The sequence below is a fragment of the Sphaerodactylus townsendi genome, linkage group LG14 (assembly GCF_021028975.2).
Source record: "Sphaerodactylus townsendi isolate TG3544 linkage group LG14, MPM_Stown_v2.3, whole genome shotgun sequence".
Taxonomy (NCBI): domain Eukaryota; kingdom Metazoa; phylum Chordata; class Lepidosauria; order Squamata; family Sphaerodactylidae; genus Sphaerodactylus; species Sphaerodactylus townsendi.
The window spans coordinates 35,487,275-35,513,368 of record NC_059438.1 but is presented as its reverse complement, the minus strand read 5'-3'; the positions used below and the strand labels follow the sequence as shown (position 1 = coordinate 35,513,368).

General features: G+C 50.3%; 1 protein-coding gene across 6 annotated transcripts in view; it reads right to left on the bottom strand.

Annotated features, from left to right (window-relative positions):
• The window catches only part of ARAP3 (ArfGAP with RhoGAP domain, ankyrin repeat and PH domain 3), a 77,106-nt gene extending 60,612 nt beyond the window's left edge, over window positions 1–16,494 (bottom strand). The window contains exons 1-4 of one of the 6 annotated variants that reach the window (XR_007246171.1): window positions 16,359–16,494; window positions 5,816–6,917; window positions 4,057–4,118; window positions 2,347–2,417 (exon numbers count right to left, since the gene is read on the bottom strand). Coding sequence is in view for 1 of the 6 variants with exons in the window: in XM_048516053.1 (XP_048372010.1) it covers window positions 2,347–2,417; window positions 4,057–4,118; window positions 5,816–6,917; window positions 8,005–8,035 (1,266 nt within the window). In the remaining 5 variants the exon portion in view is untranslated. Of the gene's footprint in view, window positions 1–2,346; window positions 2,418–4,056; window positions 4,119–5,815; window positions 6,918–7,413; window positions 7,533–7,670; window positions 8,221–16,358 lie in introns of those variants that run through there. The other 5 variants (XR_007246172.1, XR_007246169.1, XR_007246170.1 and 2 more) reach the window with 5 other exon arrangements.
• Window positions 16,495–26,094: the final 9,600 nt, after the last annotated feature.

Below are 26,094 nucleotides of genomic sequence, written 5' to 3'. Positions count from 1 at the left end.
GGCTGCTGTGCAGAGGCAGCCAATGGCAAACCACCTCTGAACATATCTTGTCTTGAAAACCCCATCAGTTGCCATCAGTTTGGATGTGACTTGATGGCACTTCCCATCATCACAGGCCACAAACACTGAAGGCTCAGGGGTCTTCAAACTATGGCCCTCCAGATGTTCATGGACTACAATTCCCATCAGCCCCTGCCAGCATGGCCAAGTGGTAGGGCTCATGGGAACTGTAGTCTATGAACATCTGGAGGGCCACAGTTTGAAGACCCCTGCTTTAAGTAATAGCTACCAGCATACTAGTTATACAAGTTGTTACTTTCAATCTCGTTTTACAAGAGATACAATGTTCAAGGAGAAGTCCATTCACCAAGGGTGTCGGAGATGGGACCTATCTTATACAATTCTACTCCTTTTCTTATCTTTCACTCGCCAATTCTTTTCTTCACTCAGCACAGTAACGTATGTACATATGTAGAAGTGAAGACAAAATTGCTATATATATGTAAAGATCAAAAGAATCTTCCTTCTTTCCTTCTCCCTTTTCTTTCTCTAGTACTTATTCATTCATTTTTCATTTCTTATGGTTACTACAGTAGATAATGTATATATCAATAAGGGAACAAACATATTTTATCTCCAAGGTTATGGAGATAAAATGATAATAAAGAAGTATGACACATAATTAACAAATTTCAATATTATAGATAATGATATACTTTCTTGATATATGTTCCCAGAGATTAATAACTCTGTATGTATTGCATTCTTCTTATTTTATGCTGAAACTTAAATAAACTATTTTTTTTTAAAAAAAGAGGGAATTAGCTCCGTAAGTGAGAGGTCCACCAATGACTGCAAGCCACGGTAGCTCAAGGGAACCTCCAAATTCAGAGGAAGGAAACTTTGGCACTCTATTGCCCAGTGGCTGGCTGCCGTATGAATGAGTGCACCAGGCTAGATGGAGCACTGAGCTGATCCAATGGGCTCTTGGTACGTCCTTATGCTTAAACTTGGACTAACTGTCCAGAGAAGTCGCCCCATTTGAGGGAGAGGACAGAAGCCTCAGTCCACAACGCTCCACCAGGCCGGTTGTGAGCTCGCCTCTTCCCTACTGCCACAGCAGCACGACAAAGTGCCTGTCAGGAGTTTCTAGCCTGGGACCTGAGTGGCTAAGAGCATTACTGTTTGGCTGGAAAACAGGATAACCACCCTAGTAAATCAGAAGCTTGACTACCTCACTGACTCCATGTTGTTGTTGTTGTTGTGGTTGTGGTTGTGGTTGTGGTGGTTGTGGTGGTTGTGGTGGTTGTTGTTGTTGTGGTTATTGTTGTTACAAAAATAGTTATACGCAGCAAACAAGATCAATATGCTGGATTTTGTATTACATCACACGTCAGACACTTCCCAAGCATCTAGGACTGTGTGATGTACCGGCGAATAATGCGTGCAGAGCCGAGTAGGGTGGCCTTTTGCAGCTGACATATGGTGATTTTGTCAGCGCCGATTGTTTTTAAGTGCCGTCCAAGATCTTTAGGCACTGCGCCCAGTGTGCCGATCACCACTGGGACCACCTTTGCTGGTTTGTGCCAGAGTCGTCGTCGTCGTCATCATCATTATCATCATCATCATTATCATCATCATTATTATTATTAATTATGTTTGTATACCGCCCTCCCCCGAAGGGCTCAGGGCGGTGAACACAGAGTGTATAAACAGAGCACAAAGTAAAATCAATAAACATCCAGGAGTAATTAAGTTATGGCTCTGTACATATTAAAACCAAGCCCCATTAAAACACAGCGTTCTACAAAACACAATAGATGGCGTCCCACAGCCTAAACCGCTTAAGGGTGGGGGGGAGGACAGCAGGGTCCACTGGTGTTATGAAAAAGGGGGGGCTATCAGCGGCCGGCCTCCCCAAAAGCCCAGTGGAACAGCTCGGTCTTACAGGCCCTGCGGAACTCACCAAGATCCCGCAGGGCCCGGACAGCTGGAGGAAGAGCATTCCACCAGGCAGGGGCCAGGGCTGTAAAGGCCCTGGCCCAAGTGGAGGCCAGCCGCATCATTGAGGGGCCGGGGACCACCAGCAAATTGGGACATATGAGGCAAGTCATGAGGAATGAATAAGCAGTGGTCCCTGCCCAGGCACTTCTGAGAAAACACGGCCGACTTGCCTGTTTCCTCCCATTCAGATTATTCCTTACATAATCCTCTGGAGGGCAATTCTCTTCACTGGAAGCCAGCCCGGTTGAGGGTGAAGCAGCACAGACCCTGAACTGCCCGACAAGACCAAGGTGGAACATCCCTGTTGCCCTGGGCTATCCCATATTCACAGTCTCTCCTCACCTGCTCCTGGCAAGGCCACGAATGTCCAAACATGCCCTCACAGTAGGGGCTGATGAGTTCCTCCGTAGGGTCTGTGGGTAAAGGGAAGGCGGTGATGAGAGCCCCAGAGAGAACAGAGCCCACAGAAGGCCTCCCTGATCACAGGGAGATCCTGCATTTCCTGTGGGGAAAACATTCATTCTTCTAGGTTGGCTCCTCCCCTAGTAGTATCACCAGGTTCCCCCCAGTCACCGGCAGTGGATGGGCCAATAGGGTTGCCAGTAGGGTTTCCCCGCCTGGAAACTCCTAGAGATTTGGGGACGACAGGTGGGGCAACTCCTAGAGCAGTGGTGGCGAACCTTTGGCACTCCAGATGTTATGGACTACAATTCCCATCAGCCCTTGCCAGCACGACCAATTGGCCATGCTGGCAGGGGCTGATGGGAATTATAGTCCATAACATCTGGAGTGCCAAAGGTTCGCCACCACGGTCCTAGAGATTTGAGAGTGTCAGGACCTCAGTGCTGTCAAGTCCACCCTCCATTTTCTGAGGGATTTGATTTCTGTAATCTGGAGATGAGCTGCAGTTCTGGGGGATTCCCCAGGTCACACCTGGAGGGTGGCATCTCACCCCCTACCTTCTGGTGCTCAGGGAGGGTAATGTCACACTATCCAGTTTCATGGGGTAGCCACGTAGGTCTGCAGTAAAACAGTTAGATTCGAGTCCAGGAGCATCTGGACTTGAATCTAACGGAACTATTGTTGCAAAGATCAACAGGAGCATCTGGACTTGAATCTAACGGAACTATTGTTGCAAAGATCAACAGGAGCATCTGGACTTGAATCTAACGGAACTATTGTTGCAAAGATCAACAGGAGCATCTGGACTTGAATCTAACGGAACTATTGTTGCAAAGATCAACAGGAGCATCTGGACTTGAATCTAACGGAACTATTGTTGCAAAGATCTTTAGTTTGGAGAGGAGACGGCTGAGGGGGGATATGATTGAAGTCTATAAAATTATGCATGGGGTCGAAAATGTTGACAGAGAGAAATTTTTCTCTCTTTCTCACAATACTAGAACCATTGGGGCATCCATTGAAAACGCTGGGGGGAAGAATTAGGACTAATAAAAGGAAACACTTCTTCACGCGACGTGTGATTGGTGTTTGGAACATGCTGCCACAGGAGGTGGTGATGGCCACTAACCTGGAGAGCTTTCAAAGGGGCTTGGACAGATTTATGGAGGAGAAGTCGATTTATGGCTACCAATCTTGATCCTCTTTGATCTGAGATTGCAAATGCCTTAACAGTCCAGGTGCTCGGGAGCAACAGCCGCAGAAGGCCATTGCTTTCACATCCTGCATGTGAGCTCCCAATGGCACCTGGTGGGCCACTGCGAGTAGCAGAGAGCCAGACTAGATGGACTCTGGTCTGATCCAGCTGGCTTGTTCTTATGTTCTTAACAGATGACATTCCTATAAGGGACTTCAAAGGCAGAGATCCCAATTTAGAAGAATATGGAATTTCAAACCCACTCTGCTCTCTTCCCAAGGACCCATCTCTTGCCGCAACACACTGCTTGAACAACACACTGCTTGAACAAAGGCAGCCCAGGAAGGGAGCAACAAGACCCTCAGCCCCGACACTTGTCTTCTCCATGTCCTGAGAAAGAGCTATCCTCCTATCCTGCCCCCAGCCCCCAGGTAAGCCGCAGCCTTCACTCTTACCTGTCCTGTTGATAAGCGCCTGTGGCATGTGGTGCAGGCCCGGGCCGGGCTGTCCCAGGAAACTGCAAGAATGGAAAGCAAATCTAAGCCACCTCTCTGCAATTGATGGTCTGGCCAAGGAGCCAGATGTCATATTGAAGGTGGCCAGCTCTGGGTTGGGAAAACCTGGAGATCTCAGGCGGAATCTGGGGAAGATGGATTTTGCGGAGGGGAGGGTCTAATGTCCACACAGTCCACCTTCCAAAGCAGCCCGTTTCTCCAGGGAAATGGATCTCTGCTGTTGGGAGACCAGTTGTAATTCCAACTGATCTCTAGCTACCGCCTGGAGGGTGGCAATCCTAGATTCATAACAAAGACCTTCCCACATGACCACAGCCCTCTGGACAAGGCCACAATCTCTCAATCTACTCAAGAGTTAATCCATTGGTATTACTGGGGCTTATTCATTTATATTCCGCTTTAACCATACAAATTGCTCAAAGCAGCTTATAAAAGAAAAAAAAATAGTATACCTAAATATACACACATATATATTCTCTCTCTCTCAGAGCTTATAATTAGCAGAGAGCATAAAAAAGGACTTCACTCAAAATGTGCATTTTACCCATCCCACCACGATGGTGTCAGACCTGGGGCCTCGCAGCCATTTTCTCTATATTACGCTAGAAGAAGAAGAAGAAGAAGAAGAAGAAGAAGAAGAAGAAGAAGAAGAAGAAGAAGAAGAAGAAGAAGAAGAAGAAGAAGAAGAAGAAGAAGAAGAAGAAGAAGAGAAGTTTGGATTTATATCCCCCCTTTCTCTCCTGCAAGAGACTCAAAGGGGCTGACAATCTCCTTGCCCTTCCCCCCTCACAACAAAAACCATGTGAGGTGGGTGGGGCTGAGAGAGCTCCGAGAAGCTGTGACTAGCCCAAGGTCACCCAGCTGGCGTGTGTGGGAGTGTACAGGCTAATCTGAATTCCCCAGATAAGCCTCCACAGCTCAGGCGGCAGAGTTGGGAATCAAACCCGGTTCCTCCAGATTAGATACACGAGCTCTTAACCTCCTTCGCCACTGCTAGATCCCAAAGAAGCGACCGGTTGCTGCCTTTAACGGTTTCATGTACAAGTTCCATGCAGCATGAACTTGCAGCAGAAGGCTCCTTCTGCCTATGCGGAATAATGCACTTTTAATCCACTTTCACAATTGGTTGCAAGTGGATTTTGCTATTCCGCCCAGCTGCAAAGTGCACTGAACGTGGATTGAAAGTGCATTATTCTGCATGTGCGAAAGGGGCCAAGGTCTGAACATTCAAAACCAGCTTTCCCCCCATCACCGCAACTTACGTGCCTCGTTCCTCTAATGCTCCCACCTGGTGTAGATCCCTAGAAGATTCCTGGCAGGACTCTATCTGATGACACAGGAGCAAAGAACAAGGCCTAATGCCCGAAGGGAGATTTGCGCCGCCAGTGCCCACCTTATCAAGCTGTACAAGAACCGCTCTCCCCATGTAGGAGGTGACACAGCCAAGCCAGGCTGCTTGCTCACAAAACCCCAGCTGCAAAGCTGACCTGCGTTCTCCGATTCATGAAAAGCCCTTTGTTGCAGCCCACGGAGCTTCTGGACCACGCAGCTCTGAGGCAGGGCAGCCGCAACGTCTGCCAGAGAAAGACGCAACCAGCCATTCGAAAGGAGGCTGGGACGCAGGACTAGGACCTTATCGGGCGCATTGTTGACTGGTTAACGCCTTTCCTGTTCCACCTCAGTTAGCACCCACACTCACCGAGCCAGCTCGCCCTCTGGAGTCCCGTTTTGCATGGCCGGGTCTGCAGACGGCACGCTGGGATGGTTTCTTGCAGGATCCTTCACTCCCGGGCTGGCAGCTGGCGAAGGCAGGAGCTCAGCTTTTTCCCGAGGGTCCTCAGGCACACTCTGGGCCCCTCCCTGCGGGGAGGCTGCCCTGGAGAGAGCGTTTTGAACCGCCAACGGCTCCCGCAGCACCATCGCAGCAGTCGCAACAGGTTCGGCTGGGTGGCTGCCTGCAGGCTGGCTTGCGCAGGGAACACACGTGAGGGCAGAAGAAAAGGAGGCGCCCGACGGGCACTCGACCTGGCGGCTCCTTTCATTCAGAGGGGCCGAAGGTTGCGGTGCAGGCCCCGTGTCCACTCCTCTCGACCCGCTCTGGGGTGGCAGACTGATCCCTGGGATTCGATCTCGCAGCCCAGCCGGGGCCCCCTCGGCACCCGCAGTACCTTCCTCGGCATCACGTCCCTCCAGAACCGCACAGGTTGTTGGCGCATGTTCTGAACCAGAAGTGGCTTTATTGACAGTCAGAGATGCGCACGCTGGCAGCACTGAGTCCTGTTCCAGCTTGGTTCCTTGGCGCACGCGGGGAAACACAGTCCTGGGCTTGGGTACCGGCTTGGTCACCAGAGGGGCCGGATCCCCCTCTGGTGACCGAGGACGGGAGAAGTCCAATGATTCACGGTCGATCTCAAGGCCAGAAACCATTTCCGATGAGATTTCGTGGCTCCGGCCAAAGCCGTTCTTTGGTTTAGGCCCCTCCGGAGAATCCGCACCTTTGACAGACTTGTAACGCCCATCGCCTGCCATGTGTCGGTTTTTGTCCCCCACCAGCAGTTGAGTTTGCTGCACTAGGTTCAGAATCCTTTTGCGGTGCCCGGTAGCCGTGACGCCCAGCTTCTGCAGATCCTCCTGGCCCAAAGAGATCACATCCCTCACGGACCGATATCCGAGCTGCTTGAAGGTGCCCAGGTATCTCTCCAGGTGAATGGAGGCAAGCCAGTCTGCAATGTCGGAGTTCACGCAGAACCGGGGGCGCATGTCCTCTCGGCAGGAAGGGGGGTGCCTTTTCAGCCGACCATCTGCAAGAAAACAAAACACAGTAACAACAGAGAAGCACCCACAAGAAGAGGAAATTATTATGATGTGTTGTCGAAGGCTTTCATGGCCGGATTCAACTGGTTGTGGTGGGTTTTCCGGGCTGTGTGGACGTGGTCTGGTAGATCTTGTTCCTAACTTTTTGCCTGCATCTGTGGCCGGCATCTTCAGAGGTGTATCACAATGAGAAGTCTGTTACACACTGTGTCTGGTAAGAAGGGAATGTTTAGCGGGGTATATATTGTCCATGTCCCAGGGTGGGGAACCTCTGAAGATGCCAGCCACAGATGCAGGTGAAACATTAGGAACAAGATCTACCAGACCACGGCCACACTGCCCGGAAAACCCACCACAACCAAATTATTATGAGGTTTTAAAAAGTGACTAAATTAAAAGTCGTGTGACTGTTTTCTGTAATTTTCACAAAATACCACCACTACAAAAAGTCGCTGGACTGATCCCCAAAAACCGACCACTTACATCAATAGTATGCATAGAAAACACACGTAACAAGAATTTCAAAGTAAAAGTTCCAAAACAAGGAAGTAAGGGATTCTTCATGCTACACCAAAGAAAGTTCCAAAGATAAGATAAAAAACTTTCCCCACTGGTATGCTCCAACTGAATTACTTTTCACATGCGGTACATATACTTTCAAGGAGTTCCAAAGGGGAGAAAAGACCCTTTCCTTGTTGAGATGCTGCAGTTAGACTTTTGGAAAAAAACACTCCACACGCCGTTGTGAGCCTACAAGTTCTTCCGGAATTGCAGCTTCTCCCCTTTTTGTGGGTGGAAAACACAATACAGCAGTTGAAAGCTCAAGGACAGAGACATATACAACTAGGAGCAATGGGTTATACTGGCCTTCCCAGTTTGGCATCATGCATTCCCATCATCACTCCCAGTTTGTGGGAAAATCCTCAGTGTATACATCCTCAGCTCAAAGGAACGGCTTAAAGCGTCCAATGCTCAGCTTCGCTTCCAATAGCTGGCATTTTCCTTATGCCCCAATAGCTGGCATTTTCCTTATGCCAGGCACAGCTGGATCTATGCAAACATCTTCAGCCAGACCTGAGACGGGTCCTGTGCGGAGTTCTGACATGGATTCCGGATCCACCGGCCAGAGAGCTGAAAGTAAGACCTTGCTCTATTTGCTTCGTTCGCGAGGGAGTGGGCAGGACAGCGATAATGCTGTTCACTACGAAGGAAGCCGCCGGCCCGCTGAAGAGCGTAACAGATGGAATGTGGTTGGAGCAGAATTCTCTCAGGGGAAGGAACTCTCTGAGTGGCCTCCGTGGAGAGGGGTTCGGGGCTGGAATGGGCTGTTTTAATCTGCCCGAGTGCCGGCTGAGGGCATGAGAGAGGTCAGCGAACTGTGAGTCACACGCAGCAAGAGCCTCCCGCACACGGAGAGCTCGGCCAGAGAGACGCTCAGCCGCCGGGATTGGACTGGAAAGGCTGCTCAGTGACAGAAGCCTTCCCTGCTTTCTGTCCAGAGCCGCCCCCACCCTGCAGTCAGTCCAAACTTTACCACCCCCTGATTTCCACCAACATAATCCAACTCCTTTTCTGGATCTAGGAGCCTTGAATTGCTGGTCTCAGACATCTGGATCGACATGTGTCATTGATCAGAGAGCCAGCATGATAGAGGGGTCAGACTAGTGCAGGGGTCTGCAACCTGCGGCTCTCCAGATGTTCATGGACTACAATACCCATCAACCCCTGCCAGGATGGCCCCAGAGGACTGATGGGATTTGTAGTCCATGAACATCTGGAGAGCCGGAGGTTGCAGACCCCTGGACTAGTAGATTTTAGAGACCCAGATGTAAACCCCCACTCTGCCGTGGAAAATTTCTGGGCGACCTTGAGCCAGTCACAGACTCTCAGCATAGCCTACCTCAAAGGGGTGTTGTGAGAATAATGAGAAGAGAAGAACCATGTAAGATGCTTTGGGCAGTGGTGGGATCCAAAAATGTTAGTAACAGGTTCCCATGGTGGTGGGATTCAAACAGTGGTGTAGCGCCATTGGGGCTGGGTGGGGCACGACGGGGGCGTGGCCAGGCATTCCGGGGGTGGGGCATTAATAATTTCTCTGTTACAGTAAAAAAACTCTTACTGTAAAAAAAAGTTCCTAATTTCCAGCTGGTATCTTTCTGTCCATAATTTAAACTCATTATAGCAAGTCCTATCTTCTACTGCCAACAGAAACAACTACTTCTCCTCTAATTGACTGCCTGTCAAATACTTAATACTTCCCAATACTTAATTTTGTTTCTAGAAATCAAAAGAAGGATACTTTCCTTAAACAAGGAACTTGACCATATTTCTAAAACATGTTTTTAAAACAGCCCAACAGGGGGAATTATCCCGTTTTCTACCTTCGCTAACCAGCCACATAGGAAACAACAGGACTTGATGATTTTTGGACCTAATGGAATTTCTAACGGAAAAGCGGACCCAATTAGCAACCCCCTCTCAGCACACACAAATAATTAGTAACCCACTCTCGGGAACTGGTGAGAACCTGCTGGATCCCACCTCTGGCTTAGGGGTAGAGTACTTAAGTCAAATCAAGAGCTGACAAATAATCACAGGTCTTTCCTTTTCCCAGTGAGACTCAGTCTCCGTTTGATGACCCTTCTTGCAAACAAACAAACAAAATAATAATAGTAATATTAAGATTCCTGAGCACTGCCTGCGTAGTTTAGCTCCTTGGTGCTTTGTGGGGATGGTGGCACGACGCACGCAAGACGCACCCCAGCTTGCAGGAAGGACAAAAGTCTCAGATAATGTTAAGATGAAAAGGTAAAGACTATGCAATGGCTCACCACACTTGGTGTGTGCATTTGTGTGTGCAAATGCACCCAAATACAGAGCTTGTCTGGTTTTTCCTACAAGGGGTTTTGAATGGAGGAGGCTTAGAGCAAAGGAAGGCCATGGGAAGATCAATGCCTTCCTCCCCCACCTACATTTTTCCTGCTCCAAATCCCGCTCCCATCTGACTTCCCTCCCCCCCACAGTTCCACATGCACCCCCCTTCTCTAAATTCATGCTGGATCCTTGCAAACAGAAAAAGAGCTGGAAAACTATGTTCTGGAACGGCTTCTTAAAAGGATCCAGTTGCAGGCACAGAAGAGACACTGACTGACAGCAGTGGCGTAGTGGTTAAGAGCAGGTGCGTTCTAATATGGAGGAACCAGGTTTGATTCCCCGCTCTGCTGCTTGAGCTGTGGAGGCTTATCTGGGGAATTCAGATTAGCCTGCGCACTCCCACACACGCCAGCTGGGTGACCTTGGGCTAGTCACAGCTTCTCGGAGCTCTCTCAGCCCCACCCACCTCACAGGGTGTTTGTTGTGAGGGGGGAAGGGCAAGGAGATTGTAAGCCCCTTTGAGTCTCCTACAGAAGAGAAAGGGGGGATATAAATCCAAACTCTTCTTCTTCTTCTCTTAGCTATGACAACGAAATGGACCCTCCGAGAACCAAGATGCTCAGGCCAGACCATACAGGATGCGCGGCAGGGTTGTGACTTCCCACCGCTTCACAGCATGGCTGTGACTTCCCTCCACCGGCAACAAAGGGGAAACCAGGTGTGATTCGATGCAGCAGTTGCTATATTCTGCCCAGCGCTCAGCAGACTCTTGTGGTTGCCCGTTACCCAGACACCTCTGGCCCACTGTTTGCAAACAAAGACAGTGCACTCTAGATTTGTCGAAGGCTTTCATGGCCAGATTCAACTGGTTGTGGTGGGTCTCCTGGGCTGTGTGGTCTGGTGGATCTTGTTTCGCCTGCATCTGTGGCTGGCATCTTCAGAGGTGTATCACAGAGAGAACTCTGTTACACACTGTGTGCAACAGACTTCTCTCTGGGCCACACCTCTGAAGTTGTGTAACCTCACAGTGTTATTCTGCACACCTCTGATAATGTGTAACCTCGCAGCTTATTCTAGGCTAGCACAGTGTATCTGCACAGTGTATCTGCCAAGGTGCAGCTGACTTCTGATGACCCCAGCAAAGGGGCTTTCAAAGTAAGAGAGAATCAGAGGCGGGTTGCCGTTGCCTCCCTCGACAGAGTCTTCCTTGGTGGACTCCCATCCGAGTGCTGACCCTGTTCAGCCTCTGAGATCTGATGAAATCGGGCTATGGCGAACCTTTGGCACTCCAGATGTTATGGACTGCAATTCCCATCAGCCCCTGCCAGCATGGCCAATTGGGAGGGGCTGATGGGAATTGTAGTCAATAACATCTGGAGTGCCAAAGGTTCGCCACCATGGTTCTAGGTCCGCTATACCATGTTGCCTTCACTCACTAGCACACGACATCAGCAGAAAAATGTCCCCGCTGGGTCTGATACTGTCTCCTCCCTTCCAGCCTCCTCTCAAATAATAATAATAATAATAATAATAATAATAATAATAATAATAATAATAATAATAATAATAATAATAAAAAGAAGAAGAAGAAGAAGAAGAAGGAGGAGGAGGAGGAGTAGTTTGGATTCATATCCCCCTTTCTCTCCTTTGACTCAAAGGGACTTACAAACTCCTTTCCCTTCCCCCCTCACAACAAACACCCTGTGAGGTAGGTGGGGCTGAGAGAGCTCAGAAGAGCTGTGACTAGCCCAAGGTCACCCAGCTGACATGTGTTGGAGGGCACAAGCCAATCTGGTTCCCCAGACAAGCCTCTACAGCTCAAGTGGCAGAGCGGGGAATCAAACCCGGTTCCTCCAGATTAGAGCGCACCTGCTCTTAACCACTACGCCACTGCTGCTCCTCTGTAGGAATCCTCTGAAGTTTAGGAATCCTCTGCAGTTTCTGCCCATGAAGCATCCAGAATAACCGGGCCCAGATGGTCTTTCTAGGTACTTGAGAACTGGGCCGACGCCTCTCCCTTCTCCAGGGGTGCCAGCCTCCAGGTGGTCTGGGGGTGGGGTGGGAAGGATGGCAACCTTACTGGGTAACATTGCCCTCCTCACCCAAGGCAGCAAACACCCCAGTCCAGGGCTCATGCAGTGATTTGGGAAACTCCTCAGAAGCCCCAGCTCTGCCATCTGTGTTCCCTCCACCGCCGCCGGCTCTTTCCCCCTCCGCTCCTCCATTTCCTCCCATTGTTCCACGCAGACTTCCTTCCTGCTGCTCTTCCCCACCCATCCCAAAGAGGAATGACTTCAGCTCTGAGCTGCGAACGTAGGTGGGTGCATGTCTCAGTACACGCTTTGCGCATCGAGCCCAGTGACCTGCCTGTCAAAGCAGGGGCGTAACAAGGCAAACTGGAGCCCTGGGCAAAACCGGAGTTTGATGCCCCCCCCATGGGCAGCGGAAGGAGGTGGAGCACCAGAAATTCCCCATTGACATCAATGGAAAAAAATCAATGCAGAAGTAAATTTCTGGGAGTGCCTGTCAGGGGTGCAATTGTTAAGCTAGTGACAACAAAATTTCAGGGTATCATCAGGATACTGTCCTGATGACACTTCCCAAGTTTGGTGAAGTTTGGTTCAGGGGGGGCCAAAGTTATGGACCCTCAAATGTGCAGCTCCCATCCCCTTAGCTCCCATTGGAAACAATGGGGGACAGGGGCTACCCCTTTGGGAGTCCATAACTTTGGACCCCCTAAACCAAACTTCACCAAACTTGGGGGGTATCATCAAGACCAGGGGTAGGGAACCTGCGGCTCGAGAGCCGCATGTGGCTCTTCTGCCCTTGCACTGTGGCTCCACGAGCCGAGCCGCCGGCCCCATCCTTGCCCACCCTGCAGGCAGCAGGGCGGGCGCACCAATTGCCCACCAATTGCCCACACTTCTCAGAATGAGTGGAGTAAAAAGTTAAAAAAACCCCTATATATATAGTGTTATTTTTACTTTAAATGTCAAAAATTATTTGCGGCTCCAAGTGTTTTCTTTTCCCGTGGAAAACGGGACCAATTGGCTCTTTGAGTGTTAAAGGTTCCCTACCCCTGATCAAGACAGACTCCTGATGATACCCTGACATTTTGGTGCCAATACCTCTAAAATACATGCTCTGCAGGCCAAAACGTGAAAAAACACCCAAAAAACCGCAGGAGCATGCCCTGCAAAAGTCCTGAGCCCTGGGCAGCTGCCCACTTTGCCCAATGGACATTACACCACTGTGTCAAAGAGTCAGTTCTGAATGCTGGACAACGTGGAGTCTCCTGGCGGGATCTCTCCTGGCCTGGAACGGGCCTGCAGAGCTGGACAAGGAAGAGGCCAAGCTCTTCTGGTCTGGAACTGGTCTCTGCTGGGCTGCCATTAGCCCCGGAAGGGCCAGGGGGGATCTCCAACACTGCAAGTAATTTGACCCTCCTGGAGATTGTAAAGTTGCAGCCGAGCTTCGGTCAACAGGCCACAGAGCGGTTCGACGTAGTGTTGAAGGCTTTCATGGCTGGATTCAACTGGTTGTGGTGGGTTTTCTGGGCTGTGTGGCCGTGGTCTGGTGGGTCTCATTCCTAATGTTTTGCCTGCATCTGTGGCCAGCATCTTCAGAGATCTACCTGACCACGGCCGCACAGCCTGGAAAACCCACCACAACCAGTCAAGACAGAGCGCCCCTCCATTAACAAAACAGCTCTGCACACGGAAAACGAAACGTCCCAGAGAAAGAATTCTGGGTCTTCCTTCTCCTTTGAAATGCTGCCATTTCCCTAGACTTCAAATTCGCCCAGCCAGCAGGCCATATGGGAGAAGAATGTGACTAAATGACCGTGCCGATTCTGGTCGATGGTCATAATTGGGAGCTAATTCTGGAAGCCCGGCGCAATTTTGCTGACCACGTCTCTCAGCCTTGCTTACTAAGCAGACAAGAAGTCGTAGCTGGGAGGTGCGTGTGGGTGTCTTTTTTCTCCAGTGGGCTCTTTGGAAAGAGAATGAGTCCTCAGAACTAGACCGGCAGCCAGGAGAGGACCTCTCTCTTCACCTGATGGCATCAACACCGAGAAGATGGTGATTACGGTAAACAACCGGCTGTAACATGTTCCTTCGAAGCAAAATTCAGGGTGAGAATTCCCAATAAAAGGGTTGTCTCCTCGGCAGAGATAAATCACAGGCACATTTTTTTTTAATGCAAAGGGGCATTTGGGCCAATTTCAATTTGACATCCACCAAGCCAGCCAACTAGACTCTCCAGCATGACCAAGTGGTTAAGAGCAGTGGACTCTGATCTGGTTTGATTCCCCGCTCCTCCACATGAGCGGCAGGCTCTTATCTGGTGAAACGGATTTGTTTCCCTACGCTTGAAGCTTGCTGGATGACCTTCGGGCAGTCACAGTCCTCTCAGAACTCTCTCGGCCCCCACCTACCTTGCAAGGTGTTCTGTTGTGGGGAGGGGAAGGGATCGCGATTGTATGCTGCTTTGAGACTCCTTAACGGTAGCGAAAAATGGAAATATAACATAAGAACAAGCCAGCTGGATCAGGCCAGAGTCCATCTAGCCCAGCTCTCTGCTACTCGCAGTGGCCCACCAGGTGCCTTTGGGAGCTCACGTGCAGGATGTGAAAGCAATGGCCTTCTGCGGCTGTTGCTCCCGAGCACCTGGACTGTTAAGGCATAACAGACAACTCTTCTTCTCCCTCTTCCACACGAAGCCTGCTGGGTGACCTTGGGTCGCTCACAGTTCTCTCAGAACTCTCTCAGCCCTTACCCTCCTCACCCAAGGCAGCAAATGCCCCAGTCCAGGGCTTATGCCCCACCTACCTCTCTCAGCCCCACCTACCTCACAAAGTGTCTGTCGTGGCGTGGGGAAAGGAAGGGAAGGTGATTGTAAGTCTGAGACTCCTTAAAGGTAGAGAAGAGTGGGGTAGAAAAACCAGCTCTCCTACTTCCTGCTTCTGATGCAACTGTGCCAAAAACCATCTTGGAACGTCTCTTGCCTTGAATAACCTATCTGCCCTGGGTTCCTTCCTGAATAACGTATCTGCCCTTGGTCCAGTGGTGGGATTCAGCAGGTCTGCGCCACTGCGGCAGAACCGGTCGTTCAAACGGGGCTTGTAAGCAACCGGTTGTTAAATTATTTGAATGCCACCACTGCCTCGGCCCCTTTCCGTCTGGTCTTGGGTCAGAGACGGGCCAGGTGGCCTCTTCTCAGGGCCTCAGGTTGACTTCTCTGCTCCCAACCCTTTTTGCCTTTCAGTGCTCCCAACGCCTTTCAGCTTCTCGAAAGCCGCAGTCCCAGGCGCTCTGCAACAAGTCCTGCAAATGACCCAGGTAGGTGTCATGGGGGCACTGAAACTGCCCGCCCCCTGCTCCTTTCATGGAGGTTTCGTGTGTAAAATTGGCAGCTGAAGCGTTCAGTGGCATGGAGGTAACCAACACCACGTGATCCACGCGTGCACCAAACACCTTCAAGTCGCAGCTGACTTATGGACACCCTGCAAGGTTTTCAAGGCACGAGATGTTCAGAGGTGATCTGCCATTGGCCGGCCTCTGAGTATCCCGAGAGTTCTGAGAGAAGAAGAAGAAGAGTTTGGATTTATATCCCCCCTTTCTCTCCTGTAGGAGACTCAAAGGGGCTGACAATCTCCTTGCCCTTCCCCCCTCACAACAAACACCCTGTGAGGTAGGTGGGGCTGAGAGAGCTCCGGAAAGCTGTGACTAGCCCAAGGTCACCCAGCTGGCATGTGTGGGAGTGCACAGGCTAATCTGAATTCCCCAGAGAAGCGTCCACAGCTCAGGCGGCAGAGCTGGGAATCAAACCCGGTTCCTCCAGATTAGATACACGAGCTCTTAACCTCCTACGCCACTGCTGCTCCTGCTGTGACCGGCCCAGAACTGTGACTGGCCCAGCATCACCTGGCAGGCTTCATGCAGAGGAGAGAACTGAACCCGGTTCTGCCTGCTCTTAACCACTACACCATGCTGCCTCTCCGCATGGTCAACAACAGCCCATGAAGCTTCTGTTCAAGGGAGAGGAGAGACCCAGCGTGGCGTAGCAGTTAAGATGCCCGACTGGGATCTGGGAAACGTGGGTTCGAATCCCCACGCTCGGAAGGCGTGCACACTTTCAGCCTCCCCCCTGGCAAGTCTTTGGAGGAGAGATTTTTCGAGGAAGACCAGGGGCGTGAAGCGGAGGCAGGCGCTGGCGAAACCGACTCGGGACGTCTCTTGCCTTGGAGACCCAAGGGGGTCTCCACAAGTCTTTTGAGACTTGACGGCAAAAAGAAAAAGGAGATTCTTTTCTCCCTCCTCCCCCCGCCCCCCCCCGCGCTTCTTACCCAAGCCTGGTGGCAGCTCCTAGTGAGCAGAGTCGTGCAAACCCGACGGTGGCAAGAACAGAAGTGAAAATGAGTGCCAGTGGGTGGGAGGGAGGGAGGGAGGCGGGGGGGGCAGAGAGAACTGGAAACACCTCACGGGAAAAGCCCCCGCAGGCTGGGGTGACCCCGCAGGGTGGGGGTTCCTCTTTCCCTCTCCCCTCCTTACCCCGGGTCTCACCACTCTTCCCCCCCAGCTGGCTCCGCCGCCCGCAGCAGCATCGGCGCCCCGCCGGTGGAGAGAGCAGCCGGGCATGGCTCGGGGGTCCGGGAGCGATCCGGGAACAGTCCGACCCGCTTCCCTCCGGACTCCGCCTTGGCGGTCCCTCCCAGGCCAGCCCTCCGCCCCTTCGCCGGCCCCTCCCCTGGGCCTGGCCTGGCCTGGCCTGTTCTCTCCCCCCACCTCCGGCTCGGCCGGCCACGGAAGCCTGCAATACCACCGAAGAGCCCGACCCTCCACCTGCGGCTTAAGTGCGTCCAGGATCTCCTCCACTGTGGTCTTAGCCCTACAGCGCCCCGCATCACTGGCATCATGGCACCCTACCCATTTGCCAACATCCAAGGATCCCCGCAGGATCAGCCAAGGGCTTCTCAGCCGTGGCGAGCCAGGTGCCTGTTTTTTTCATTGGCAAGGCACAGCTCTCTTATGGCGACCCCAGTGGGGTTTTCAAGGCGAGAAGTGTGGTTTACCCGTGTCTTTGTGAGGATCGCGCCCCTGGTGTTCCTTGGAGGGTTCCCATCCAAAGATACTAACCAGGTCAGAGGTGATAGCGTGTGACTGGCCCAAGGACACCCAGTAAGGAGCAGCAGTGGCCTAGTGGTTACAAGCAGGTGTACTCTAATCTGGAGGAACCGGGTTTGATTCCCCACTCTGCCACCTGAGCTGTGGAGGCTTATCTGGGGAATTCAGATTAGCCTGTGCACTCCCACACACGCCAGCTGGGTGACCTTGGGCTAGTCACAGCTTCTCGGAGCTCTCTCAGCCCCACCCACCTCACAGGGTGTTTGTTGTGGGGGGGCAGGGGAGGGAAAGGAGATTGTAAACCCCTTTGAGTCTCCTGCAGGAGAGAAAGGGGGGATACAAATCCAACTCTTCTTCTTCTTCTTCTTCTTCTTCTTCTTCTTCTTCTTCTTCTTCTTCTTCTTCTTCCTCTTCCTCTTCCTCTTCCTCTTCCTCTTCCTCTTCCTCTTCCTCTTCCTCTTCCTCTTCCTCTTCCTCCTCCTCCTCCTCCTCCTCCTCCTCTTCTTCCTCTTCCTCTTCAAAGGGCATCTCGGCAGTGCAGGAAGCCCAAAAATGAAAAGAAAACCACATCAACCTGTGGGGGTTGGAAGGGCTGTGGAAGCTGACTAAAAGTCGCCTCCGTCCCCTGGAATGCTCCCAGAATTGCCCCTAACCATGCCAGGGCATTTTTCTGCCCCAGTGAGGCTGGGAACAGTAGTTGCTTCCAGAGTTGGGCACTTGTCTGTCCACGTATCTGCCTGACTGCTATGGTGAGTCCACCCTTTCGGATTGGACTGTTCACGTGGACCTTCCAAGAAGAAGCAGGATATTGCCCTAAGTGGCAATCTGGAGACAGACAAGGAATGACACTTAAGAGAGAAAGGGCTGATCTCACTACCCGAAGGATGATCTCTACGACAAATGACCTTGTAGGTTTTGATTGGGGATGATGGAAGTTGAGGATCACCAGAAGGCTGAGGAGAAATCTCCCATAACATCTTCTGGGATTTGTCCTCTAAGAAAGAGTGGAACCTTAGAAGATGACACCAGTTGGCCGGGTGGCTTAGAAGGACAAGCAGGGCTAAATGCGGCTGAGAGAACCATGAGAAGCCAGGGTGATCAAGTTGGCTTCCTCACTAGGACCAGGTTGGATCCAGACTGGGAAGGATCTACATCAGGGGTGTCCAACTCTGGCACCTCAGATGTTCATGGGCTACAATTCCCACCAGCCCCTGCTGGCATGGCAGGGGATGATGGGAATTGTAGTCCATGGACATCTGAAGCACCAGAATTGGACACCCCTGATCTATGTGATCCAAGCTACCGTGTTTCCCCGAAAATAAGATAGTGTCTTATATTAATTTTTGCTCCCAAAGATGTGCTATGTCTTATTTTCAGGGGATGTCTTATTTTCGGGGAAACAGGGTATTCAACAGCCGCTGGGATTTCATTTACCCACCACTTCCACAAAACCTTTGCTCCGAATATGTAAGATTTGAACAGAATTAGCTGACAGCTATTTACATCAATCTCACCTGAAGTGGTTTCTTTCTTTCTTTTTTCTCACTGCAGCCTCTTTTCAAGCCAGAGGGAGCAAGCCTCATGACAGAGAATTATTTATAATGAGCAGCAGCGTGGAGACAGTTCTCATTTTGCAAGCTAGAATGAGCACAGACCTAAAGGGCCAGTGAAGGGCTTTACATGTCCCAGTATCTTGTTCACATCCTCAGACTGAAATAATTGGAAAAAAATGTTTTGAGCAGGATAGAAGGATACAGTGGGAATATTCAGAACAACAGTGGTTAGTGTGGAGTCGAAGATGGCCTGATTACCAATTTGAGTAGACTATACTGACTTGGGCCCCTTCCGCACATGCAGGATAATGCACTTTCAATCCACTTTCACAATTGTTTGCAAGTGGATTTTGCTATTCTGCACAGTAAAATTCAGCTGCAAAGTGCACTGAAAGTGGATTGAAAGTGCATTATTCTGCATGTGCGGATGGAAGGAAGTTTCATGCGCTTCGTTCCGTTAGCTGTTCATGTGGATGCTGAAATGCCTCAGGCAAAGTTGCCTCAAAAATGCCTCAGTGGGCCCTTTCCCCACTTACCTTAAGCCCCGCGCTACTCTCCGCAAGTAGCGCGGGGTCCCACTACACTCCCCACGTCAGGGGTGGCAACAGCGCAGCTGCCCCAACGCTGCCGCTCTTGCGCCCGCTCAGCGCGCGGCATCCCTGGTGCTGGCGAAAACGGCGCCTTTGGATGACCCCGTGCAGAGCGTGGAGCACAGAGCGCGGGGTCGTGGGGATGCCTGGACGCGCGCCAGGGATGCTGTGCGCTCAGAGCAGCGCGCAGTGACGGAGAAGTGGGGAAAGGCCAACTCTTTGTCCAGGGGTCTCCCACGAAGCATCCTGAGGCCAGCTCAGGAAGGGAGACGATGGCCCTTTCCGCACGAGTCACCCCAAACAGTTGTGAAATGTTTTTGATCCTCGGCTCCATCCCCAAATCTCGAAGAGTTTCCCAACTTGGATCTGGCAACCCAACCGCCCCCCTGCCTCGACTGGCCAAGGCAATCCTACCCGTCCGCGGAACATTTGGCTCCCTGCTATTTTTAGAGTAGGCATATTGTTAGATCTCTGCATGTGTCTTGAGCTTTTAGGGTTTTTGAGCAGTCGGAGCTGGGAATTAATCGGCTCCAGGAAAAGCCCAGAGGCAGCAGGCAGTGGTTGGGCTGGATTTTTTTTTCAGCAGCCCTCGCTGAATTCGTAGGTCCATGTCACTGCTGTGAGCCTCATGAAGAGCTCTGGAGAATTTGAAAACATGCCCCCCGAGCGGTGTTGTTTTGACTGGTCGTAAACGCAGCTTTTTTGCTTTGGATTTCACGAGGTACCCAGGTGGCTACCTGCAACCGGCAGCCATTAACAGGATGGAGATCTGAGCGAATGTGACGTGGCTCTGGCTAATCTCGGGCCAAGCAGCCGTTTCCTGTTTCCTGTCCAGGCCCTGCAACCTGGGAGGCTCCTGTTCACCACAGGCCAAACAGGATGCCTGTCCCACCCGCACTCCCTATTCTCAGTCCCTCACCAGTTCCTGGATGTTTTCTTGTGGGCCTTTGGACAAAAGGTTTCCATTTCCTTGTCTTCTCTACTCCCACTGGAGAAATCAGATCATTTGCTGAACAGGGCTCAAGTTCTGATTTAGACTCGAACGACCCTTACAAAGTTGAAGCAACATCTTGGCAATTCGATTATATTCAGTACTGGGCAGTGGTGGGATCCAAACATTTTAGTAACAGGTTCCCATGGTGGTGGGATTCAAACAGTGGCGTAGCCAGGCATTCCAGGGGCGGGGCATTAATAATTTCTCTGTTACTGTAAAAAACTCTTACTGTTAAAAAAAAGTTCCTAATTTCCAGCTGGTATCTTTCTGTCCATAATTTAAACTCATAGCAAGTCCTATCGTCTACTGCCAACAGAAACAACTACTTCTCCTCTAATTGACTGCCTGTCAAATACTTAATACTTTCAAATACTTAATTTTGTTTCTAGAAATCAAAAGAAGGATGCTTTCCTTAAACAAGGAACTTGACCACATTTCTAAAACATGTTTTTAAAACTGCCCAACAGGGAGAATTATCCCGTTTTCTACCTTCGCTAACCAGCCACATAGGAAACAACAGGACTTTATGATTTTTGGACCTAATGGAATTTCTAACGGAAAAGCAGACCCAATTAGTAACCCCCTCTCGGCACTCACAAATAATTAGTAACCCACTCTTGGGAACTGGTGAGAACCTGCTGGATCCCACCTCTGGTACTGGGTTGTCTCTTTTCCTTCTGTTGCCTTTTTGGACCCCCCCCCCCCGCCCCCGAATGGTTTCAAATAGCCGTAGAAATGAGAGGTTGGGCTTCCCCTCAACACACTGTGATTGTCAACCCTGATTCTTTGAAAAGGGCATTTTAATTTTTTCCCCCCTAGCAACCATTGCTAAACAAAATCCCGGAGTCAAGAGATTCACAGTGGATTTATGAGAATGGTTTCTTTATATTAAGAGTTTTCTGCCTCCTCTTGAAGGGAGGGTGGAATGTACAAATGCCTTCCTGTTTATTCAGTAGTGGCCACCTGCTTGCGGATGACTGCCTTACTGGCTGCACTAGGTGGGGACCCTGAAGAAGTTCTGGCTGATGACATCAGGTTAAAAAAAATAAAATTCCCAGAGTTGTGCTCTAGACCACCCCACCCCAACAGCACCTTTTCTTTGGACGCCAACAAAGATGTCTCCGTGCCAAACAAAATTGTCTGGCAGGCTGCCATGGGACTTAAGTTGTGGGAGATGCTTATGGAGGGCCACACTGCAGCTCTTCCCAAGCATGGTTGCCTCGGCAGACACGGGTGAGGGAAGAGCATTCGGATGGCTCCTCCCAGGTGAGCCGGCATGGTGTAGTGGTTAAGAGCAGGTCCACTCTAATCTGGAGAACCGGGTTTGATTCCCCGCTCTGCCAACTTGAGCGGTGGAGGCTTATCTGGCGAACTAGATTAGTTTGTGCACTCCAGCACATGCCAGCTGGGTGATCTTGGCCTAGTCACAACTCTTTGGACCTCTCTCAGCCCCACCCACCTCACAGGGTGTTTGTTGTGAGGGGGGAGGGAAAGGAGTTTGTAAGCCCCTTTGAGTCTCCTACAGGAGAGAAAGGGGGGGATATAAATCCAACTCTTCTTCTTCTTCTTCCTTTTCCTTTTCCCTTTCCCTTTCCTTTTTCTCGTTGTCGTCGTTGTCATCGTCGTTGTCGTTGTCGTCGTCCTCCTCCTCCTCCTCTTCCTCCTCCTCCTCCTCCTCCTCCTCCTCTAACCCTGGCACTGTGAAAACAAAAACTACTGCAGCAGTTCCAGCACCATTGGCATAAGATGAGAAGAGGATCTTGCTTGGGCAGAAGAACTTCGGCTACACTTCTCCTGTCAATATGCTGCAGAGCTGGGAGAAGCTCCTGCTACATCCCCTCCTAGCTCAGCAAACATTAGGAGCAAAAACTATCAGACCATGGCCAGGTAGCTAGGAAAGCCCACAACAGCCAGTCGATTCTGGCCACAGAAGCCTTCGGTAATACATCTCCCATATTCCTTTCTTTGTTACCGAAAAATAACAACTTCCCCCAGCTCCTACCGGTAGGTGCCCAAGTTTGGCAAAGTGATTTCATTCACTGCTGCCGCTCAGTCCAGCCTCCTTTCTCCCACCCAGCCGGCATTTATTTGGAGCGGCAACTCTTCCTGTGTTTGTAAATTCCCGTCCCCGTGGGAGGGGTGGGCTGGTACTTTGTGACCCAAGTTCCTTTTTGTGGAGCCCTTCACTTCCTCCTTTCTGGCGACTGTCCTTTGCAAAATGATTCTAAATAAAACAGCAAAGGACAGAATAAAAAGGCTTCAAGCCACAAAGAGGAAAGCACCTTTGATCTCTCTCCTGCTTGTAGTATCATACGTGAAAATGGTTACTCTAGGATAGAATTGGAAGAGGCATCAGGCACAGTATAAAATCTATCTTGACTACACTAATATTATCGATCAAAATTAACAGCTACCACAACATCCTTTTTATAAAATCAGGGATTTCCCATCCTCTATCTGAGCATTTGATCTTTTTTTGCCTAAATTCAGAATTTTACATTTATCTTTGTTCAGTTTGATTGTATTAGCCTCAGCACAGCTTTCTTACCTCTCAACCGTGTTTTGAATTTTTAATGCTTTTCTGTATTCTCATTTTTTTCTTGCAAGCTACTATTTTCTGCCCCCCCCCCAATTCTGCAAGTATTTAGCTCCCTCTAGTGGTCTATTTGATAATACACAGGTTAATGTCCTGCAGGTTTAAACGGATGGCTTTGACGCTGGACATAAGCTTGTGCGATATTGAATTGACCACTAAGGGGAGAAAATCACTTGCGGAACAGTAACCCCCATCCCCAAGAAATGGGAAATTACAAGCAATTAAATGAGAATGCAGAAAAGCCCTTTGAGGCTTCACGCAAGGTGTGATTGGTGTTTGGAATATGCTGCCACAGGAGGTGGTGATGGCCACTAACCCGGATAGCTTTAAAAGGGGCTTGGACAGATTTATGGAGGAGAAGTCGATTTATGGCTACCAATCTTGATCCTCTTTGATCTGAGATTGCAAATGCCTTAACAGACCAGGTGATTGGGAGCAACAGCCGCAGAAGGCCATTGCTTTCACATCCTGCATGTGAGCTCCCAAAGGTACCTGGTGGGCCACTGCGAGTAGCAGAGAGCTGGACTAGATGGACTCTGGTCTGATCCAGCTGGCTTGTTCTTATGTTCTTCTTATGTTCTTATGAGGTGTTGTCTGCCTTTCCCAGCTTTGCCCAGGATTTCCACCACTCCTACATAAGAATATGGATGAATCCTGGGCCCAGGTCAAAGTCCTGGAGCACCCCACACAAAACCTCCCTCCCTCCCCCCAAAAATAAAGTACCACGGCTGAGCAGTTTTTGAGCACAGTGCCCTAACAAGATGTGAGTTCAACAGACTGTTCATATCTCCCACATCTAACCAGTTTTCTAACAGAGACTGCATGGAGAACTTTGCCTGATGCTTTGCTGAAATCAGGATGCTTAACGTTTGCATGTTTGGGGTGCTGTGTGGTTTCCGGGCTGTACGGCCGTGTTCTAGCAGCATTCTCCCCTGACTTTTTGCCTGCATCTGTGGCTGGCATCTTCAGAGGATCTGATGGTAGGAAAGCAAGTGGAGTATCTATATCTGTTGTAGTGTCCAGAGTGCACCCTTTACTTGTTGACAGACAATGGTTCTTTCCACCACTCTGGATACGCCAACAACCTTCAACGATACATTTGCATGTTTATTTGCTTATTTCATTTATAGTTCACCTTTCTCCCCAGTGGTAACCTAAGTGCAGCCTACATCATTCTCCTGTCCTCTATTTTATACTCTCATCAAGCCTGAGAAGTAGGCTAAGCTGTGAGAATGTGATTGATCCAAGGTCCTCCAGCAAACTTCCATGGCAGAGTGGGGATTTGAACCGGCCATCTCCTAGATCCCAGGCCGGAACTATAACCGTCGCACTACAGTGGCTCTAAATCTCCGCAGTATTTCCACGATCAAGTAAGTTACTCATGCACTACACAAAAGAGATAAGATAGTCTGGCATGATTTATTCAAGACATGCTGGTTTGTGTATTTTTCAAGATGCAGACGGACTGAGAGATTTGTCGTCTTCTAGCATCTCTCTTCTAACATCTTCTTTGATAGAAGAAGAAGAAGAGTTTGGATTTACATGCTGCTGGAGACGTAAGGATTTCTATGCTGCTTGAGAGATAAGGAGTCTCAAAGTAGCTTACAAAATCCTTCCCTTTCCCCTCCCCATAACAGACACCTTGTGAGGTAGGTGGGGCTTAGAGTTCTGAGACAACTGTGACTAGCCCAAGGTCAACCAGCAGGCTTCAAGTGGAGGAGGGGGGAGAGAAATCCAGTTCCCCACCGCTCTTAACTGCTACACTATGCTCTTAACCACTACACTCCTTCTTTACTCAATGAATAATTAAATTCTCTGCCGGTGGAGATTCTCTGCCAGCGGCCACAAGTGTACAGATTCACAGAGGAGAGATCTATCGGTGGCTACTCGATACGGTGACTGAAGGGGGCAGCAGCAGCAAATGCAGAGATTACGCTCACACCCAGTTGCTCACACCTTATCTTGCATTGAGGCCCAAGTCTCGCCAGGCTGAGCCAGAGAGTGGCTTAGCTTCCCCCCACCCCTCACCTCCAGAGCTTGCTAGGTGCTGCTGTCCTTGGTGCTGTTGAAGGATCAGTTTGAAAGAAAAGGTAGCTCCGGTTTCCTTGCCTTCGGTTGCGAAAACACAGACAGGCCCTGCCAAGCCTTTGGGTGCTAGAAACACATTCACGACCTCAGATCTTTATTGCTTTCTTACTCGCTCAGGAACAGCAAGCAATCAAACAGACCGCTGCACAGCAAAAGGCAGAGGGCTCCATAGAGGCCCCGAGGAAGCACTTCTATTCTCTGAGACGTGCTCCCTTCAAAGAAAAGGGCTTCTGCAGTTGACCAATTGAAATCACTGTGTCTAAAGAGACCTCGTTTCTGGAAGGGCCACAGAAATGTCCCACGAAGAGTTCTTAACATTCCAACAAAACTGCAACTCCCAGAATCCTTTGCAGGAAGTCAGAGCAGTCAATCTGGTTTGTAGCATCGATGATCTGGCTTGTCTAGGGAACAGAAAGCCTCGTCTCTGCTCCATTCTCAGCCAAGCGGGTGTTCAGTGAGCTGGTTTTGACAGAACCTGTGGAGGGGCGGCCCGAGAAATGGAGCGAGTTGGGGTCGGGGTCCGGCTGAGGGAAAGGGAGGAGTTGAAAGGCACAGAGCGGTCCACAAGGAAAGTTCACTTCCCTGCCAACGTGAGTGCACGCAATCTCATTGGGTCTGGACCTTTCTTGTGCCAATAGTCCCCCTAAGTGACACGACGCCAAGCTGCTCAAATGCCCAGAATGCAAAGCGGCTACCACGGGACATCTCCCAACTCAAACAGGGATAAACTAGCTGGGCAGAAAGGGCATTCGATCTATACTCTGTCTCAGAAAAAGATGTTAGCAGGGTTGCAGATTCCTCCACCACAGAACTCAGCATGCTGGACCATGTTCCATAATGCATAAAATAATGGTTTTGACTAAAGGCAGTGCGTGAAAATGAACAATTCTCATATTAGTTCGAGACTTTATTCTAACGCAGAAGCATACAATTTTCTCGACTGCTACACCTCAATTGATCATGCTAACATCTTTTTCTGAGACAGGGCAGTCTGTACTGTGGGTAGTGTTGCCAGCTTCCAGGTGGCACCAGGAGATTGACCACTATTACAACTGATGTACAGATGACCGAGATCAGTTCCCTTGGAGCAGGGGTCTGCAACCTGCGGCTCTCCAGATGTTCATGAACTACAATTCCCATCAGCCCCAATTGGCCATGCTGGCAGGGGCTGATGGGAATTGTAGTTCTTGAACCAGGTTGCAGGCCTGCTGGAGAAAATGGCTGTTATGGAGGGTAGACTCTGTGGCAGTCTACCCCACTGAAGAAGAGAAGAAGAAGAGTTTGGATTTATATCCCCCCCTTTCTCTCCTGCAGGAGACTCAAAGGGGCTGACAATCTCCTT